The sequence below is a fragment of the Schistocerca gregaria genome, chromosome 8, assembly GCF_023897955.1.
Source record: "Schistocerca gregaria isolate iqSchGreg1 chromosome 8, iqSchGreg1.2, whole genome shotgun sequence".
In the NCBI taxonomy this organism is placed as follows: Eukaryota; Metazoa; Arthropoda; class Insecta; order Orthoptera; family Acrididae; genus Schistocerca; species Schistocerca gregaria.
In genome coordinates this window covers 298,238,515-298,259,544 of record NC_064927.1, presented here as the reverse complement: position 1 = coordinate 298,259,544, position 21,030 = coordinate 298,238,515, and the positions used below count along the sequence as shown (strand labels likewise).

Genomic DNA, 21,030 nt, shown 5'->3' with positions numbered 1-21,030 from the left:
CATAGGACATCATGGAGACTACGTAGTACAATAGGACATGGACAAGACATGTTGATGTATATTACCTCCAAATTCTGACTCTTAACAATAAATATGGTCTGAGGAAAAAAAGTGGAGCATTACTTACTGAACGACCCTCGTATATGGTACACTTCATACACGTGTGTAGTATGTGAGTAGCTATATGGGACCCTTTGTCGTGATATAGGTTTCACATTTGTCTATAAAGAATGAAGTCGCAAACTGCTATAATACACTCCTGGAAATTCAAATAAGAACACCGTGAATTCATTGTCCCAGGAAGGGGAAACTTTATTGACACATTCCTGGGGTCAGATACATCACATGATCACACTGACAGAACCACAGGCACATAGACACAGGCAACAGAGCATGCACAATGTCGGCACTAGTACAGTGTATATCCACCTTTCGCAGCAATGCAGGCTGCTATTCTCCCATGGAGACGATCGTAGAGATGCTGGATGTAGTCCTGTGGAACGGCTTGCCATGCCATTTCCACCTGGCGCCTCAGTTGGACCAGCGTTCGTGCTGGACGTGCAGACCGCGTGAGACGACGCTTCATCCAGTCCCAAACATGCTCAAAGGGGGACAGATCCGGAGATCTTGCTGGCAAGGGTAGTTGACTTACACCTTCTAGAGCACGTTGGGTGGCACAGGAACAGCAAGTTCCCTTGCCGGTCTAGGAATGGTAGAACGATGGGTTCGATGACGGTTTGGATGAACCATGCACTATTCAGTGTCCCCTCGACGATCACCAGAGGTGTACGGCCAGTGTAGGAGATCGCTCCCCACACCATGATGCCGGGTGTTGGCCCTGTGTACCTCGGTCGTATGCAGTCCTGATTGTGGCGCTCACCGGCACGGGGCCAAACACGCATACGACCATCATTGGCACCAAGGCAGAAGCGACTCTCATCGCTGAAGACGACAGGTCTCCATTCTTCCCTCCATTCACGCCTGTCGCGACACCACTGGAGGTGGGCTGCACGATGTTGGGGCGTGAGCGGAAGACGGCCTAACGGTGTGCGGGACCGTAGCCCAGCTTCATGGAGACGGTTGCGAATGGTCCTCGCCGATACCCCAGGAGCAACAGTGTCCCTAATTTGCTGAGAAGTGGCGGTGCGGTCCCCCTACGGCACTGCGTAGGATCCTACCGTCTTGGCGTGTATCCGTGCGTCGCTGCGGTCCAGTCCCGGGTCGACGGGCACTTGCACCTTCCACCGACCACTGGCGACAACATAGATGTACTGTGGAGACCTCACGCCCCACGTGTTGAGCAATTCGGCGGTACGTCCACCCGGCCTCCCGCATGCCCACTATACGCCCTCGCTCAAAGTCCGTCAACTGCACATACGGTTCACGTCCACGCTGTCGCGGCATGCTACCAGTGTTAAAGACTGCGATGGAGCTCCGTATGCCACGTCAAACTGGCTGACACTGACGGCGGCGGTGCACAAATGCTGCGCAGCTAGCGCCATTCAACGGCCAACACCGCGGTTCCTGGTGTGTCCGCTGTGCCGTGCGTGTGATCATTGCTTGTACAGCCCTCTCGCAGTGTCCGGAGCAAGTATGGTGGGTCGGACACACCGGTGTCAATGTGTTCTTTTTTCCATTTCCAGGAGTGTAGTTCCACATCAGCCGTAAATTATTTCAGAACAAATGATAATTTGTGCTGGACTAGGGATCGAACCTGTATTTACCGCTTGTCAGGTGCAGTTGCCTTAACATATTCGGTTATCTGAGCACTCTCCCAGGAGAGGGCCAAATCTCCGCTTGTTCTGATGTCCACTCAACTTAGTGCCCATACTATATTACTGAGATTCCTACATAGGATGACACACTGTTTTCTTTCGGCTGCCTCAGATTAGACAGCAGGAGAAATCGAGGTTTGGGTCGCTCCTGGAAGAATTCTCGGATAGCTGACATGATTAAGCAAGCGGATAATCCAGGTTCAACTCACTGCCCGACACAAATATCCTGAAATATTCTACAGCAGAACCATAATCTCTGATTGCTAGTTCATTCTTAGTTGAACACTGCTGTTGATCGTTAACGCATTTTCTCAGACACTACACTGAAGCACTTCTGTCCATGTTTAACCTCCTCCCCTTCAGCACCTTACATATAACGCCCCTTCAGTTACCCCGCTGGGTGATCCGAAAGTTTTTGCCAATACGAAACTCAAAAGGAAAGTCAATCAGACTGCGTTTGTTAACAAATGAGTCACTTTTTATACCAAGGGATAATGTGTCGGAGCATTAAAAAGCGGGATATATTCTGTTATGGATTCACAGGTTAAAGTAAAAAGTAGTGGGAAGTCTTTTAACTTGTACTTGTTTGATGTTACTTTTACAACTGTTACGCGCACTGTAGAAATTATGTGCTGTGAGTAAATGAAGGAGTGTCTCCAAAGTCGAATAACGAAACAAACACAAAAACACCGAGGAACTACCGAGTGTTAGATAGCCACTAACTTCGAGTTATAGAGTGTTTGCAGGCGGTCTGTCATGGCTATCGCTTATATTTACCCAGTGTAGCGAAACACATATATTAAAATTTTCTAGGTATTTTTAAGTGACCGGACAACTACTTCGATTTATCGAGAAATTCGGTTTATCGGAGGTCCAATTAGTAGAAATCGACTGTAATTTGAGGGGACCATCGGAAACAGTAAAATTGTTTGGCACTAGAGAGTTTGACCACACTGGAAACAGATTCGCAAGATTCCACACTACTGAAACAATGAACCGCATCTGCTCTTCACCCTGACAATGTAAGACAGCGCAGCACGGCTTGGCCGCTTCCACAGACGTCTGTTGCTGGGTCTTGTGCCACTGTGCCTGAAGCATTTACAGGAGACTCAGAAACGCTAGGGTCGAACAGTCCACTAAGCCTCTTACCGGAAGAGAAACCTGCCGAGGACAATGGACCAACACCAGAAAGTAGTTCACACTAAGGTGAAGAAAGCTTGGGATTGCGACACGTACATATACAGGTAGCGGTAGTATCGCGTTCAAAAAGTAGAAAAGGGCAATGCATTGGGGTAGCTGTCATTTGTACTCGTATGATTCCTGGGAAATGTTATCCGGGGTGATCATGGCCGCATGACGAATTCGTAGACTATGAACGCGGAATGATAGGTGAAGCTAGAAGCATGAGCCACTGCATTTGGCAAAATAGTTAGATCCTCAGTGTCAAGAGTGCCCCGAGGCAATCAACCTCTCACCACGGCAACGCAGTAGCCGACGGCATTCACTTAGCGACCGAGAGCAGCGGCTTCTGGGTGAAGTTTTCAGTGCTAAGCAACAATGCGTGAAATAACCCCTAAAATGAAAGTGGGACGTACAACGAACGTATCGGTTAGGACAGTGAGATGAAATGTAATCGGCATTGTGCAGCAGACGACCGACGCTAACATCAATACATCGCCTGCAGCGCCTCTCCTGTGCTCGTGACCATGTCAGTTGGATCAGACAGCTGCAAAACCGTAGCCTGTCAGACGAGTCCAAAATTAATTTGGTAAGAGCTGACGGTAGGGTTGCAGCGTTGCACAAATCCCTCGAATCTTGGGGCCCAAGTTGTCAACATGGCACTGTGGATGATGATGATGATGATCATGATGTTTGTTTTTTGGGACGGTCAACTGCGCAGTTATCAGCACCCATACAAATGCCCAAACTCTGCTCAGTTCAATCTCGCCACTTTCATGAGTGGTGATGAATTTATGAGGACAACACAAACACCCAGTCATCTCGAGGCACTGTGGAAACGGGTGCTGGCTCCATTATGGTGTGGGCTCTGTTTAAAAGGAATTGGATGGGTCCACTCTTCCATTTGAACTACTAGGAGACCATTCGCAGCCATTCATGGACTTCATGTTCCCAAAACACTGCCATGTCACTGGGCCAGAATTGTTCGCGATTGGTTTGAAGGTCTTTCTGGACAAATCGAGCGAGTGATATGGCTATTGAGATCACCCGACATTAAATCCATCGAACATTTGTGCGACATAATCTACATCTACGTGATTACTCTGCTATTCACAATACAGTGCCTGGCCGAGGGTTCAATGAACCACCTTCGACTCTCGAACGAGACGCGGGAAAAAAGAGCACTTAAATTTTTTCTGTGCGAGCCCTGATTTCTCTTATTTTATCGTGACGATCATTCCTCCATATGTAGGTGGGTGCCAACAGAAAGCTTTCGCAATCGGAGGAATAAACTGGTGATTGAAATTTCATGAGAAGATCCCGTCGCAACGCCTTTGTTTTAATGATTTCTACTCCAATTACGCGATAATACAAAACGAGCTGCCCTTCTTTGTACTTTTTCGATGTCATCCGTCAGTCCCACCTGATGTGGATCCCAACCGCACAGCAGTACTCCAGAATAGGGCGGACACGCGTGGTGTAAGTAGTCTCCTTAGCAGACCTGTTGCTCCTTCTAAGTGTTTTGCCAATGAATCGCAGTCTTCGGTCTGCTCTAAGCACAATATTATCTATATGATAGTTCCAAATTAGATTATTTGGGATTTAGGTTATTTGTATAATCTAGAGATCATTGGTGCACTGGCAACACTTTAGAAATTATGGATGGCTATGGAGGCAGCAGGCTCAATATTCTGAAGGGGACTACCAGCGTCAAGCTGAGTCTACGTCGAGTCGATTTGCTGCACTACCCCGGACAAAAGAAGGTCCAACACGATATTAGGAGGCTTTTGTCACTACAGTGGAGAACAAAGGCGCTCTATGCGACATGTCTGACCTGTGCGGAACTGGACGGCGACGTCGAGCAGGAAGACGGCGTCGCTGATGGAGTCGCAGGAGAGCCAGAAGGCGGGCGCGCGCTGCTGCAGCTCGGGGAAGCTCTGGCGCACGATGAGCGTCCACAGGTTGTAGAGCACGCAGACGGTGAGCAGCATCAGCCAGTAGAAGTAGAAGTTCTCGTCCGGGTTGACGACGGTGCGCGGCAGCCGCTGCTGGCCGCGCCGCCGCCGCCGCCGGCGCGTCGGCGTCGCGTTGCCCGTCGGGCTGGAGCCGCCGTCGCCGTCGTCGCCCGTGTCCACCGTCTCCTGCGGCAGAGGAGCGGGGGAGGCGCGCGAACCACCGCCCAGCCGGCAGCGCCTGCTGCGCTAAGCGAATACGCTATAGCGTGCGTTCCAATGAAAAGGTACAAACGTCGTAATAACCAAACGGGTCGGAATTTGCAGGTTCCGCTTTGGGATAAAGTAGTGAGACATCTAGGGAAGCGAATGTAGTGTCGTCATCTCTCCCTAAACGTTTTGAAGCTGTGCCCTCAGAAGGCAACGTGACGCTCATCGTCATTTTAGACGTCAGAGGTCCGATTATCACCGAATTCCTCGAGTACGGAAAAACCATTAGCACTGAAGGGTACTGTGAGACAATCTGTAGGCTACATAACTATAGCAAGAGAAAATAGCTCTTCCTTCTCACGAAGGAAGTGATTATGCTCCACACTAAACCCCGTGAACACGCCTCCAAGGTCACATGAAGTATAATGGCCACGTCCAACTAGGAGCAGCTTGAGAATTTGCCATGCAGCCATGTCGCCCCGCGACTTCTATGTGTTTGGTCTGCTAAAAGAAACACCTCAGTGGTAACTTCAGCTGGGACACGGCGACCTAGAAGACACCATTGAGCACTGGCTCCCGTCACAGCCGGAGGAAATATCGAAAAGGGATTTTTCGGTATATGAAAAAGGTGGTTAATTGCGCTTAGGCTTCTGAAGATTACTTCTGAATAAAGATTTCAATAATACCATACATTGTTGTTTCGTACCTTTTCTTTTGAACATACCAACTATACGGGGTGGTCCATATTCTTACAAGAGGTGGCACTGGTAAAATCTAGGAAATGGGCACTGCAAGCATACGCCCGGATGTGGACAATTTCACATCATTAAAGGACGTGATATTCACGAACGACTGTAGGGGACAGTGTTGTACCTTCAGGCCAGTGAAACTGGGAAAACTCATGATATTTCGTAATCGATGTTTTGGCCTTGAGACCGATTATTCAGTCACATGAGGGTGGTAAGCAGTTTTTGCCATCTTCTACTGTTTTTCGATAGGGTGAACCACCAGTACCTTCTCAACACAATATTCACAGTAGGTTTTCCTCAATAACTTGTCAAAATAATCGGTAAAAAAAACAGTACATTCAAAATCCTAATCAGTGGTCAGCTAACAAGGCAACCTGCATAATTCACGAATTTCGAGGTTATCCATGTTGGCTGCTTTGTTTGACATTGCCGTTGAACGGCAGACACCCACTTGCAGAAACAGCTTTGAGGGTTATTCATATACAGACATAATACAATTTGTAAAGCATACGCAGATGATGCGAGTCTTGTGAAAGTGAAAGTGAAATGTAGAAGGCTTTTCAAGTCGAACTGGCATCAGAACATCATGAACGTAGTGCATGGAGTAAGCTTGGAAAACACGAAACACCTAAACGCGGTCACCCATACACAAATTCAGGTTAACGACTACAGGGCGATTTATAACTATAGAGTTTCAAAAAAATGGTTCAAATGGCTCTGAGCACTATGCGACTTAACATCTGTGGTAATCAGTCGCATAGAACGTAGAACTAATTAAACCTAACTAACCAAAGGACATCACACACATCCATGCCCGAGGCAGGATTCGAACCTGCGACCGTATAGCGTATAGAGTTTCACTCTACACAAACGAACAGTAAGAAACTAGAAAGAATTGGGTGCTGACAACTACTAAAAATCCTTTCAGTACCTGAGTTGAAATGCTGATTGATTATCGTTCTTCCAGAATGTGAAAAAAGTACCGAAACTGTCCAATCGCAAAAGGGCGTGAATTTTGCAAACATCCAAGGCCATATACCTCTACAAACCTACAAACGGTTTGTACCACAGGGAATTGATGTTTGAATGACATCTGCGTTATGTATCCATGGGTTAGCAAGTACATTTTAGCCAACTGCTGTGGAGTGTGTTATTCTAAGATTATGTAGCTACGTAGTAGGACTGTATTTGTTTAAATAACGCACCACGGTAACGGTCAAACATTAAACCACGGTATGTCAGTGTATTTAAACAGTGCACTGTGGTAATACACTCCTGGAAATTGAAATAATAACACCGTGAATTCATTGTCCCAGGAAGGGGAAACTTTATTGACACTTTCCTGGGGTCAGATACCTCACATGATCACACTGACAGAACCACAGGCACATAGACCCAGGCAACATAGCATGCACAATGTCGGCACTAGTACAGTGTATATCCACCTTTCGCAGCAATGCAGGCTGCTATTCTCCAATGGAGACGATCGTAGAGATGCTGGATGTAGTCCTGTGGAACAACTTGCCATGCCATTTCCACCTGGCGCCTCAGTTGGACCAGCGTTCATGCTGGACGTGCAGACCGTGTGAGACGACGCTTCATCCAGTCCCAAACATGCTCAATGGGGGACAGATCCGGAGATCTTGCTGGCCAGGGTAGTTGACTTACACCTACTAGAGCACATTGGGTGGCACGGGATACATGCGGACGTGCATTGTCCTGTTGGAACAGCAAGTTCCCTTGCCGGTCTAGGAATGGTAGAACGATGGGTTCGATGACGGTTTGGATGTACCGTGCACCATTCAGTGTCCCCTCGACGATCACCAGAGGTGTACGGCCAGTGTAGGAGATCGCTCCCCACACCATGATGCCGGGTGTTGGCCCTGTGTGCCTCGGTCGTATGCAGTCCTGATTGTGGCGCTCACCGGCACGGCGCCAAACACGCATACGACCATCATTGGCACCAAGGCAGAAGCGACTCTCATCGCTGAAGACGACATGTCTCCATTCGTCCCTCCATTCACGCCTGTCGCGACACCACTGGAGGCGGGCTGCACGATGTTGGGGCGTGAGCGGAAGACGGCTTAACGGTGTGCGGGACCGTAGCCCAGCTTCATGGAGACGGTTGCGAATTGTCCTCGCCGATACCCGAGGAGCAACAGTGTCCCTAATTTGCTGGGAAGTGGCGGTGCGGTCCCCTACGGCACTGCGTAGGATCCTACGCTCTTGGCGTGCATCCGTGCGTCGCTGCGGTCCGGTCCCAGGTCGACGGGCACGTGCACCTTCCGCCGACCACTGGCGACAACATCGATGTACTGTGGAGACCACACGCCCCACGTGTTGAGCAATTCGGCGGTACGTCTAGCTGGCCTCCCGCATGCCCACTATACGCCGTCGCTCAAAGTCCGTCAACTGCACATACGGTTCACGTCCACGCTGTCGCGGCATGCTACCAGTGTTAAAGACTGCGATGGAGCTCCGTACGCCACGGCAAACTGGCTGACACTGACTGCGGCGGTGCACAAATGCTGCGCAGCTAGCGCCATTCGACGGCCGACACCGCGGTTCCTGGTGTGTCCGCTGTGCCGTGCGTGTGATCATTGCTTGTACAGCCCTCTCGCAGTGTCCGGAGCAAGTATGGTGGGTCTGACACACTGGTGTCAATGTGTTCTTTTTTCCATTTCCAGGAGTGTATATGTAGCACCAGAATTAGAGTAGCCAGTTTTTTACCTAATGAAACATAATTTAATACGTATTGTAGTGTGTTGTGCAAGTATCAAGCGACTACTCCTAGCAAAATATCGGGTCAATTAATTGTTGAGCTGTACAGACACTGGCATATTGACGTTAAGTGTGTGACAGTGCTCGTCCCGTAAGAAAACCACACTCTATTACTGACTCACTCCCTTCTCGTCCTGCATATAAAACGACAGTGCTGTCGCACAGATAAGGTCTTGTGTCCGCTCCCCCCAATTGTACTTAGCCCTTTGACTTCCGTCCTGATGTCAGAAACCACAACTATCTCCTACATTAGCCATTATAAATATATCGCTTTGAGGCAGCACTGGTATCACAGAACGATTACTGATTCCACAGAATGTAAACAATGTACTCAGTGAAATGGAGTCCAATATGATGTAGGACAACTGATATATGTCTATGAAGGTTTTCGCAAAGAGTCAATGCAATAAACCTCCACAGGTTTCTTGCTGGAAAACACCAGAGACGTATCAGAAGGGCAAGTCTCAACAGGTATGGTTTTTGCACGAAGGTTAGCCACCCAATTTTTATTCCTTGTACAGTACCCAACGCAATCGTTCAGTATGGAATGGGTTGTTCAAGGAGGTCGAATAGCATGTTCTCCTGAACGTAATCCCTTAGAGTTCTACGGACGCATTTAAAGCCAGCACTGCATTTCATTCCCAACGACAATTAATAAACGAAACTTCAGCGGGTGTCACATTTAAATGCTAAACCTGAAAGCAACCGAGGATCTTTACATGAGTTCTTGATGCTTTGATGGGAAGAGCTGAAAAATGCGTATTAATGAGTGCGGAACGTACTATAGTTTCAATAGCCAGATACTAATGAAATATCGCATACCTAAACAAGTATCCGTTTTATGACATTTCGTGGGAATTTTTCCATTTTGACCAATAGTATCACCTGCAAGAATAGGGTTCTACTTTCTTAAATTAACTTTGTTTATTGGATCAATACTATGTTTAACTTACCATATTTGTCCATGGCAACGTGCCTGCTTACGTTAGGCAGCTGAATCAATGCTAACACGTAGTGCCCTATCTGTAGGTAACTGTTTTGATTTTTGGTTGTAGAAGAGATGTTTGTAGTGAGTATTGGGCTAAGTAAGTGTCCTTTCCTATGGGATATGCATCTATGTATTGGACGCATTCAAAACCTCTCAGTAGTTACATCTCATAAGATTTAGTAATGGTGGCTTATAATTAGAAGATATGTTATCCAGAGTGATCAGTGATCTGTCTCATTTGGAAATGCTTATTTGACATTTGACTGTATAATAAATATAAGAAACAGGTTCACATTTACATGAACATCTTCTGTTGTCCAACGTGATGCACTGAAGTAGGACCACTGTAGCGGATCAGTTTGCAACAAATACCCATCGGAAGTAGACTATATGGACGGAAACTAATTGTATTATAATTTACAAGCGGCCAAGATGGAAAATAATCTGTTATGAGTTACACCTGAGACGCAAAATACGAACTTCATGGAAGGAAGATGCCAGAGTGTGCGAGTAACAAAAAGTGTTGCGAATAGAGAGGAGAATTTGGCTCATTGTGGTTTACAGTTGCAGGTGGCCTGTCATCCGACAGATTGCTATGCGTTGAGTGAAACATCTGTATGCAAAAGGGTACAAACCGAAGGAGGGAGCTTTATCGTCTGGGAAAAGTTTCAGTGACATTTCCCGGGTAACCTTGTCATTTTGGAAGGCACAGCGGATCAACACATGTGTGTAACTATTGCTGGGGATGATGTACTTCCCTATATGCAGTTTTTTTCCCTTGGGAAAATGACACCCACAAAACCAGGACAATGCAAAGAATGACACAGTTTGCAGTGTACCTGCGTGGTTCGAGGAGTACTAGGTTGAATTTATCGTAGTCCTTTGGCCACCAAACTTCAGATTTAAATGCAATCGAGAATCTGTGGGACCACCTCGACCGGGTTGTTTGCATTATAGATCTTCAACGGAGAATTATCGTGCTACTGGTGACGGAATTGGAGTCAGCATGGCCCCACATCCTAGTCAGTGTCTAGCAGAACCTCACCGACTCTGTTCCTGCACATCTCGTTGCGGTTCACACTGCAAAAGGTGAGTGGACAGTGCACACGGTGTTGGTCAGTTCACTTTGTAGCCGGATCTCTTGTCGAGTACAACATCACAAGATGCTAGGAACGGTAATTTTCGGTGCATGTTTCTAGGCTATAGTATATAACACTCGTAACCGGAATAAAATCCTATGTACCACCAGGGATAGCTATTGTTATTTAATAGCGTAACAGACGAATTATTTTCTACCGATTAGCAATGTTTGTTTACAAGCCACAATTCCTATAATGATTGAAAATATTCAAAGCCAATACTAATAAACAGCGAGACAATTTAAAACGTTATAGTTCTCAGTATAATATGTTGACCACAACTCGTAAATGACGTTCGAAATTACCACATAATAGTAGCAGCACTGAAATTCATGCAACGCATAATTTACAAAATATCGTATTATCAAAGGTATGTATCTTTCGTGGCATTGCGTATCAGCATAGAAAGCTTAGGTTTCAGAGAATTCGGAAGACCTACCACATTTTGTCAACTTACTGGCTAAGGATTTCTTGAAATAAATATTACTTATATTGCATCGTATGAATGTCGTGAAATAAGTAAATATAACACTTTTTTTCTCGGCCAGTTTTGGTAGAAAAATGTGAAATTAGATCTGGGACTCACGGTCGGAACGTGAGGATACTCTCCTTCGAGGTGAATGCGTTTTCTAACAGAAACCTCGCTGCAGAAATGGACGTCTCTATTGTTAATGCTGACACACGCTTCCACCAGTTGGCGTACTCAAAGGCGTGTGCCCATTGGTTTGCTTGCCACCTAACAGAAGATCGTAAAGAGCAACGGAGAACCATCTGTACCGAATCGCCGGCGCGTTACGAGGATTCTTCTCCATGACAACGTAAGGTATCGCCCAAGACTGCTCACCTAAGAGGAAATCACAAAACGTCATTCGACTGTTCTTTTTCATCCAACCTACAGCCCTGATCTCGCACCAACCATTCTCATCTAATTGACCCTATGAAGGATGCACTCTTCGGGAAGCAGTGCTTGGGTAATGGGGAGTTTTTTGATGCAGCAAGTCGTTGGTGAAAGATGAGTGAAGGCAACCACAAAGAACGGAAATTATGTTGAATATAGGGTGGATAATAATATGGTGTATTCGAATTATGAATAAAACCAACCTGATTTCAGTAAAAAGAGTGTACTCATTACCTACTGAACACCGTTCATAAATTATGACTCCAAAACAAAACTGATTTATGTGATCGTTAACACCAAAACAGCATTTCTATTATTACACTATTAAATTAATTGTGTCACATCTTTAAGAAATCTAACTTTGAAATTCACTTTTTTCTAGCAAGTGTCAAAAGCACTTTCTAGTCATATTACGTATACTAATCTACAAAAATATTCCAACATTAACAGCACTGGAGAAAGACGTAGTTTAATCAAAAGAATCATGAACACACCCATTTTAACGCTAATATTTTTTTATGATAAACATCTTGTAAGAAGATCACATTGCAGCAGATGTAACGATATCGGGAATTTTGTGGTGACCTGGGACATTTCTGAGGCAATAGCGGCTGGTAATGTAGATGTTTTATTGAAGAGATGTATTTGTACATTGCCCTGTAGCCTTGACTACTGTGCAAAACTGCTGAAGATTGAGCAGAGTAGTAGACTGGGTAGAGATTAGTCTGCCAGTGGATAATGATCGTTATCACCCAAACTGCATTTCTATTTTTATACTGTATATTTACCGCTTGCATTTTTATTTGAGAGGCGACGGAGGATATTAAAAAAAGCCACGTGTCACATAATAGAACCTGAGAAATGTACAATATATTTTCAATTTGGTGAAGATGAATACAACGAAAGGATACGTACAAAAATTTCAGTTTGGCCAATTGATCTATCCTTGTAGCAATGGAATTTTTAGTGCAAATCTCACTTGCAGTTTCTAGACAGGACAGCTGAATCTACATGTACATCTACATGGATGCTCTGCAAATTGTGCCTGGCAGAGCGTTCATCGAACCACCTTCACAAGTCTATATTATTCCAATCTCGTATAGCGCGCGGAAAGAATGAACACCTATATCTTTCCGTACGAGCTCTGATTTCCCTTATTTTATCGTGGTGATCGTTTTTCCCTATGTCGGTCGGTGTCAACAAAATATTTACGCATCCGGACGATAAAGAGTTTCACTATCTAGCATTGGGAAGCACTATTGGAGGCGCAGTTGAAATATCGAATTGCCATGCATCATATATTACCGACACCACACAACAAAGACTAACGCGATATAGAGCAATGATTAACTTGGATATTGAAAGACACAATGTTCTTTTCAGCAATGAGACACGCTTCTATTTTTGGCAGTGGCATCGTTGTCAATGTGTTCATCGACGACCTGGTTAAATGGCACAGTAAACATCAATTTTCAAGCCCGTACCTTTACATCTCCTGAATCAGGTGAGGACGTGACAACAGAACTGATTTTGTGATTACTGAAAGAAGAGTAAGCGCTCGTCGATATGCGGAAGAAACGGTAATCACTGTTTGTCGCACACATCATGATCAGTGCAGCAAGTGGCACATTCCAGTAGGATAATGCCAGGTGACACAGTGCGTCTCACATCACAGACACGTAGAGGAACGTATGGGCCTTTGACTGACCTGCCCGGTCTCCTTTTTCTTCACGCGTATAGCATGTCTCGGATTCGATGCGAAGACACATAGAGGGTGCGGGTCTTAACTTAACTAAACGTCTGGGAACTGACGCATCGCACGAAAAAAAAAAAAAAACAGAAGTTCTAGATGGAGAGTTAGTATTACAGAAAGGGGCATCTTTCTGCGCTATAATTGGCCACCTCCTGCACCACCTCTTGCGTTAACTTTGAATTTTCAAATGGGAACCTTCCATTTTTATTTCATATCCGCCAAAAAATTATCGTTTATTCAAACAATTTTTCCCAGTTGTGGTAGATGGCGCTGTAATCGACAAATAGCAAGTGTGCCTGTTTTTGTAATTAAGAAAAAAATGGTTCAAATGGCTCTGAGCACTGTGCGACTTAACTTCTGAGGTCATCAGTCGCCTAGAACTTAGAACTAATTAAACCTAACTAACCTAAGGACATCACACACATCCATGCCCGAGGTAGGATTTGAACGTGCGACTGGAACGGTCACGCGGTTCAGACTGAAGCGCTAGAACCGCACGGCCACACCGGCCGGCTATAATTAAGACCCAAAGCGTCTGACTTTACATTTCATTTACGATGTAAATGTTTTAATTTAAATCTTGCTAATTTCATTACACAGTACAATACGGTTACCTGTTTCAATGTCTGGTTAAAAACTATGTTTAGCGTGATCCAGCAAACAACGATTTTGGTATAACAGCTTCGTGTTACAGTCAGGATGCTTGATATCGGTACGTCCCCTTGCCTCTCACCATTGTTGCTCTTGCTTTCCCTGAGTATCCATGTGGGTATGCCTGTCACTATCAAGTCATGGACAATTTACTTCATTACAATGGCTGAGGTTTTTGTTTTTCAGCCGGCAGCTGTGCAGCAGCCTGCGTAAAAGTTATGGCGGTTGGATGGAAACACACACTGAAATCAGTCACCCTGGTCTCGCGGTAGTGTTCTCACTTCCCAAGCACAGGGTCCCAGATTCGATTATCGGCGGTGTCAAGGATTTTCACCTGCTTCGAGACGACTTCATCATCATCATCATTCATCCCCACTACGGTCGGAGGAAGGCAATGGCAAAACATCTCCACTAGGACCTATTCTAGTACAGCGGTGCCCGTCTCCCGCATCGTCCCCCTTGCTCTGACAAGGAGTATGGGACTTCAGTATGATAGCGGGGTTCGAGGACAGCTACCGGAATTAAGCTTTCTGATGGTTCGGGACTCACCACAGTGAAGTCTGTAGGGAACAGAAAACTAAGTTACCATGCAAGTAGCTTATTTGAGAGAAAAGTAAATGTGAGCAGTATTACTCGCAATGTAAAATCACAGGTAACGTTTGAATATCAATATCAACCGTTAGAACTGAAAGTTTTACAGTTACATCGTAAACGAAACGTCGAAATGATATATGGCGACTGCAACGCCTTCTACAACGGCCGGAAACAACGGTTGGATTAAGCCGTACATACATTTGGCGTAGAATACGAACGTGCAGTGAGATGGACCTTACCATTTGAAAATACATGCTGACCCCGAGCGCTGAGGAAGGGTAGGTAGCAGGTGGCCCGTAAAATCCTCTATCTTCGTAACAGTCGATAGCCAATAATATTTATGATATGAAACAACATGTGTTTCAGTCAAGGCAAAAAATTCCTGAAGCTGCTGTTAGGAACCCATTTGCTTTCATTCCACTCTGAATACAAGATAGCTGCACGTACGTGAGACACTGAACACCTTAATGGTGTTGACGATTTACGTTGGAAGCCGGCCGCTGTGATCGAGCAGTTCTAGGTACTTCAGTCCGGAACTGCGCTGCTGGTACGGTCGCAGGTCCGAATCCTGCCTCGGGCATGGATGTGTGTGATGTCCTTAGGTTAATTAGGTTTAAGTACTTCTAGGTATAGGGGACTGATGACCTCCGATGTTAAGTCCCGTAGTGCTTAGAGGCAGTTGAGCCATATGATTTACGTTTTTTTTCCCGAATGGAGTGGATAATAAATTAAGACCCGCCGGCCGAAGTGGCCGAGCGGTTCTAGGCGCTGCAGACTGGAACCGAGCGACCGCTACTGTCGCAGTTTCGAATCCTGTCTCGGGAATGGATGTGTGTATGTCCTTAGGTTAGCTATGCTTAATTAGTTGTAAGTTCTATGGGCCTGATGACCTTAGAAGTTAAGTCCCATAGTGCTCAGAGCCAATTAAGACCTGTGACGTGATCAACGTCTCCAAGAAGTTTGATAAATATTGGACTGCTGGTTCATGGTGTAGCACTTCGCATTTCTGTTGCTGTAATTAATTTTTGCGTCACAGTTAAGTCTCATTTAGCATGATATTTCATCACTAAAGACGGGATACTAAAAGCCAAAACGATGGCGCATCCTACAGCCATATTGGGGCGGCGATATAATCCCTTGTGGATGTCGAATACCCTGCAACTGAGGGCAGAGGCCGGCAGCTGTGACCGAGCGGTTCTAGGCACTTCAGTCCGGAACTTCGCTAATTAAGCGCTCGTTGCTGCGTCGCGATGCGTGCGTGTTCTCGGGGTAGGGGGAATCAAAACTAAGCACTAGCACGCACAAGCTCTCTTCCATGCAGGCAGGATAAGCTGTGTGTTCCCTAGGCGGCTCTGTTTATTCCCTCGCACTGCGTACGGGGAAACATGAGGACAATTATGTTTCAGTCGGCGACTGAACGCTTTAGCACGCGATAGCAGTTAGTGTAACCGTATTGCGCGGGATAGCCGTAATTAAAACGTGGCCATGAAAACAAGTTCGGAGAATACCTACATATAAAAAGCAACAATGACGAACGTTATCGCTGGTGGATGGAACAAAAACAGTAAATTTTTTGGGATGCTATTTAACTGCACGTCTCCTCATACTTTGATGTATTTCTGCTCTGAGCTCGAAAATTTAACACAGCTTTTCAGGGGTAGATATGATTCCGACGCGCCTGCGAGGCTGTACTTGTGACATGTGAAGTTCACCGAATCCCTGTGCTGGATTTTATTTTGTTTAAGATCTAGAAAGGGAAAGGGTGGGAAAGGTAATTGGTCTTGTCCTTTCCTAAGGAACCACGGCGACTATTTTTCTTATATGTCCATCTTTCTGAAAGGAGGTTTGAGGGATTTCGGACATTTACTTACCTCATAAATTGGAACACCTACAGCCGTCATTACGATGTTATTTGTTATAGTACTACCAGTTTCGGTGTTTCAGTGCTCCATCTTCAGGTCTTAACTGACGCTGAGGGAGTTAACTCTAATCGTAAAAATGATTCATCAGTGGACAACATCTATGAACTACATGAGAAAAAGTACAACCACAGCTGTATCTTGAGAATGTCTTTGCTCTGTAACACAAATAGTTTCGGCGGCAATTTAGTGCCATCCTCGGGCGCCACCACTGCCAAAACATTATTTGATTTCCTTGGCACATTTACTGTGGGATCCTTGTTACTAGCTTATCTCCAGTGCATTGAAGACAACACGGTGTCGAGTGTAGACTGCTGATGATTCTAGCCTACGTGTCCTAGTAACAAGGATACCACAATAAATGCGCGAAGGAAATCAAATTCTCTTCTGGCAGTAGTGAGGCCTAAGAATGGCGGTAATGTGCCGCAGAAACTAGTCGTGTGATGGAATAAAGTCGTTCTCAAGATACAGCTGTGTTGGTAGTTTTTCTCGTATATATCATCCGCTGAAGCCCTTATCCTTGCAGTAAGATGGATATCCATAAATCTATGAACTGGTTTTGCAGATGACTTCCAAGAATTAGATGGTTGGAGACACAACATCGTTGATACAGGCAGTCAGCGAAACCTAGTTCATAGATGACACTTCCTAGCAGATTAAAACTGTGTGCCGGACCAAGACTCTAACACCGGACCTTTGACTTTCGCGGGCAAATACTCTACCATCTTTTTATTAAGGAACCTTCCAGGCGCCCAGTGGGAGGGATGGGGCAAAGCGGTCAGGGGTCGCAATCCGAGACGTGGACATCATGTCCCGTTCCGACCGTCGAGCAACCAAAGAAAGCGTAGGGAACGTGGAGTAAAGGTGCAAAGAACATCGTTTATTTATTTTTCTTCTCTTTCAATTTTTTGTTTGAATTTAGTTTGTTTAAAGTTAATACCATCGAGAATAGCAGGAAAGCGGCGTCATGAGGAGGAGGGCGCAGCAAAACGTCAGACTCATCGAGGCTATCAACGTATAGTTTCCCCGAGAAGAACATTCCAATGACCAGAGAATATATTGGTTTTAAGAGTGGAAGAGATGGGGATCAAATCGTTCATGACAGTAACTTCCCAATCTGTGTTGGCTTAAGGAAGACGCTATAAAGAAAACTGGAGAAAAATTGTTTGTATTTTGGATTGCGCTCAAGTGCACAATGGCGCTCATTAAGAAACCGCTAAAAATCAGGGATACTTTTCTCGCCATCAGCAAACAAGTAGTGAGCTACGTGTCCACAAATTGACAGAGTTCGTCATCAGTTGCGGCAAGTATCCCGCGTCCGGGTAGGAGAGCAGTTGAGCAGGTACCTGATGAGGTTGTACAGGTAGTTGGGGACAACTTATATCGCACCAAGACACCTCTAACCGATCTACATACCAGGCGGTGCTGGTCTGTGTTCGAAACATCACAGATGATACATAACGTGGTGTCTGCGGAGTGAATCCAGTGAAGGAGTGACCGGCATACTTACTTCTCATTGACAGTAAGATACTGTGCAGGTTGGAAGTAAGTCTCAAGATAAGGAACGCACACCGATCGCCAAACGGCACGCCAGTCGACGTGGGGATACTTCCCCTCAACCGTATTCAGTGACCTGTGCTGCTGAAGGAAACCGTAGATAGCCTACGTGGATGTTAAGTGCGCTGGAAATGTCACAGTATGGACGTAGCTCAGTTCAAGAGATGTGTGGCGGAAGTAAAAGACGGGCGGCGGGACTTCTGAATGCTGGATATGTGATGAGAGTGAGTGTGGTGCAAGGGCCTTCAGCCTTAGGCTAGTAAGACGCGTAGGACTGTGAGAGCCAATGAAAAGGGCTACCGTTCTGTCAGACACAAAAGACAGACCTAAACCTCCCAGCATCGCGGGAGGAGGAGGTTCAAAAATGGCTCAAATGGCTCTGAGCACTGTGGGATTTAACTTCTGAGGTCATCAGTCCCCTAGAACTTAGAACTACTTAAACCTAACCAACCTAAGAACATCACACAACACTCAGTCATCACGAGGCAGAGAAAATCCCTGAACCCGCTGGGAATCGAACCAGGGAACTCGGGCGCGGGAAGCGAGCTACCGCACGACCACGAGCTGCGGACGGAGGATGAGGGTCTCTCACCTTATCTTGAGCAGCAAGCCGTGGCAAACAAATGAACCCAATGCCCCAGGTATGCCTCGGGCCAGGGATGGCGGAAGAGGTAGTGTCTGTGCCACGTGGGGGATACGTGAAGGCCAAATATACATTTACATATTGTGTCCGTTGCAGAATATCGAGTGCTCGAAGATTCGAGACCATCTTGTGGCGGGAGAGGCATTTCATAAAACTTACTTCAAACGCCTTCGGTCGTTGTTGATCCATTGAAAAAGTTAATTTAATTGTGGTTTGAAGTACGAAAACGCCATGATGGTCGAAGAAGTCGGACTCTGAGACAAGCCGCTACGCGGACGTAAACAAACACGCGCTCGCTCACAAGCAGCACAAAAGAAATGACGCAAACAAGGCGTGTGCGCCTCATCACAGTGAAAGGTCGACTACCGCCATCTGAGCTGTCCAACCACGACTCACGATCCGTCCTCACAACTTTAATTCCACCAGTACCTTGCCTCCTACCTTCCAAACTTCACAAAAGCTTTCCTGCCGACCTTGCAGAACTAATATTCCTGGAAGAAAGGATATTGCCGGTTGTTGTGACCGAGCGGATCTAGGCGCTTCAGTCCGGAACCGTGCTGTTGCTACAGTCGCATGTTCGAATCCCGCCTCGGGCATGGATGTGTGTGATGTCCATAGGTTAGTTAGGTTTAAGAAGTTCTAAGTCTAAGTGACCGTTGACCTCAGATGTAAAGTCCCATAGTACCTAGAGCCATTTGAATCACGAGAGGTTATTCCGGAGATATGGCTTAGTCACAGCCTGGACGGTGTTCCCTGAATGAAATTTTCGCTCCACAGGGGAGCGAAAATTGCATTTTGGAAGCAGTTCATAGATGTTTATCACAGATGGATTGAATATATATGATTGCAACTAACCCCCTCAGCGTGTCTTAAGGCCTGAATGTGAACGTGAAGATGGATCGCTGCAGCACCATATAATGAATAACATCGTAGGACGGCTAAAGGTATTCCATGTCACAACATTTTCCTTACGTGATATAGGGAACAAGGAAAGATTAAATTTGCGTGGCCCGACGCGGGAACTGAACTGCCAGCATCCAGGGTACGACGTCTGTGCCTTATCACTGCGCCACCCTGCTGAGTTCGTAAATAGTCAACATGTATCCCTAAATACTAACGCCAGTTCTTCACAGACGAATGGAAAAACTGGTAGAAGCCGACCCCGGGGAAGATCAGTTTGGATTCCATAGAAACGTTGGAACACGTGAGGTAATACTGACCTTACGACTTATCTTAGAAGAAAGATTAAGAAAAGGCAAACCTACGTTTCTAGCATTTGTAGACTTGGAGAATGCTTTTGACAATGTTAACTCGAATACTCTCTTTCAAAATCTAAAGTTGGCAGGGGTAAAATACGGGGAGGGAAAGGCTATTTACAATTTGTACAGAAACCAGATTGTAGTTATAAGAGTCGAGGGGCACGCAAGGGAAGCAGTGGTTGGGAAGGGAGTGGGACAGGGTTGTAGCCTCTCCCCGATGTTATTCAATCTGTATACTGAGCAAGAAGTAGAAGAAACAAAAGAAAAATTGGGAGTAGGAATTGAAATCCATGGAGAAGAAATAAAAACTTTGATGTTCGCCGATGACATTGTAATTCTGTCAGAGACAGCAAAGGACATTGAAGAGCAGTTGAACGGAGTGGACGGTGTCTTGAAGGGAGGATATAAGATGAACATCAACAAAAGTAAGACAATGGAATGTAGTCGACTTAAGTCGGGTGACGGTGAGGAAATTAGATTAGGAAATGAGACACTTAAAGTGGTAAAGGAGTTTTACTATTTGGTGAGCAAAATAACTGATGGTGGTCGAAGTAGAGAGGATATAAAATGTAGACTGGCAATAGCAAGGAAAGCGTTTCTGAAGAAGAGAAATTTGTTAACATCGAGTATAGATTTAAGTGTCAGGAAGTCGTTTCTGAAAGTATTTGTATGGAGTGTAGCTATGTATGGAAGTGAAACATGGACGATAAATACACTCCTGGAAATGGAATAAAGAACACATTGACACCGGTGTGTAAGACCCACCATACTTGCTCCGGACACTGCGAGAGGGCTGTACAAGCAATGATCACACGCACGGCACAGCGGACACATCAGGAACCGCGGTGTCGGCCGTCGAATGGCGCTAGCTGCGCAGCATTTGTGCACCGCCGCCGTCAGTGTCAGCCAGTTTGCCGTGGCATACGGAGCTCCATCGCAGTCTTTAACACTGGTAGCATGCCGCGACAGCGTGGACGTGAACC

General features: G+C 45.9%; 1 protein-coding gene across 1 annotated transcript in view; it reads right to left on the bottom strand.

Moving 5' to 3' along the window:
• LOC126285155 (cyclic nucleotide-gated cation channel alpha-3-like) overlaps nt 1-21,030 on the bottom strand; it is an 884,508-nt gene that overhangs the window by 506,838 nt on the left and 356,640 nt on the right. The window contains exons 4-6 of the mRNA XM_049984467.1: nt 5,056-5,095; nt 4,992-4,999; nt 4,789-4,891 (exon numbers count right to left, since the gene is read on the bottom strand). Coding sequence (XP_049840424.1) covers nt 4,789-4,891; nt 4,992-4,999; nt 5,056-5,095 — 151 coding nt within the window. The remainder of the gene's footprint in view (nt 1-4,788; nt 4,892-4,991; nt 5,000-5,055; nt 5,096-21,030) is intronic.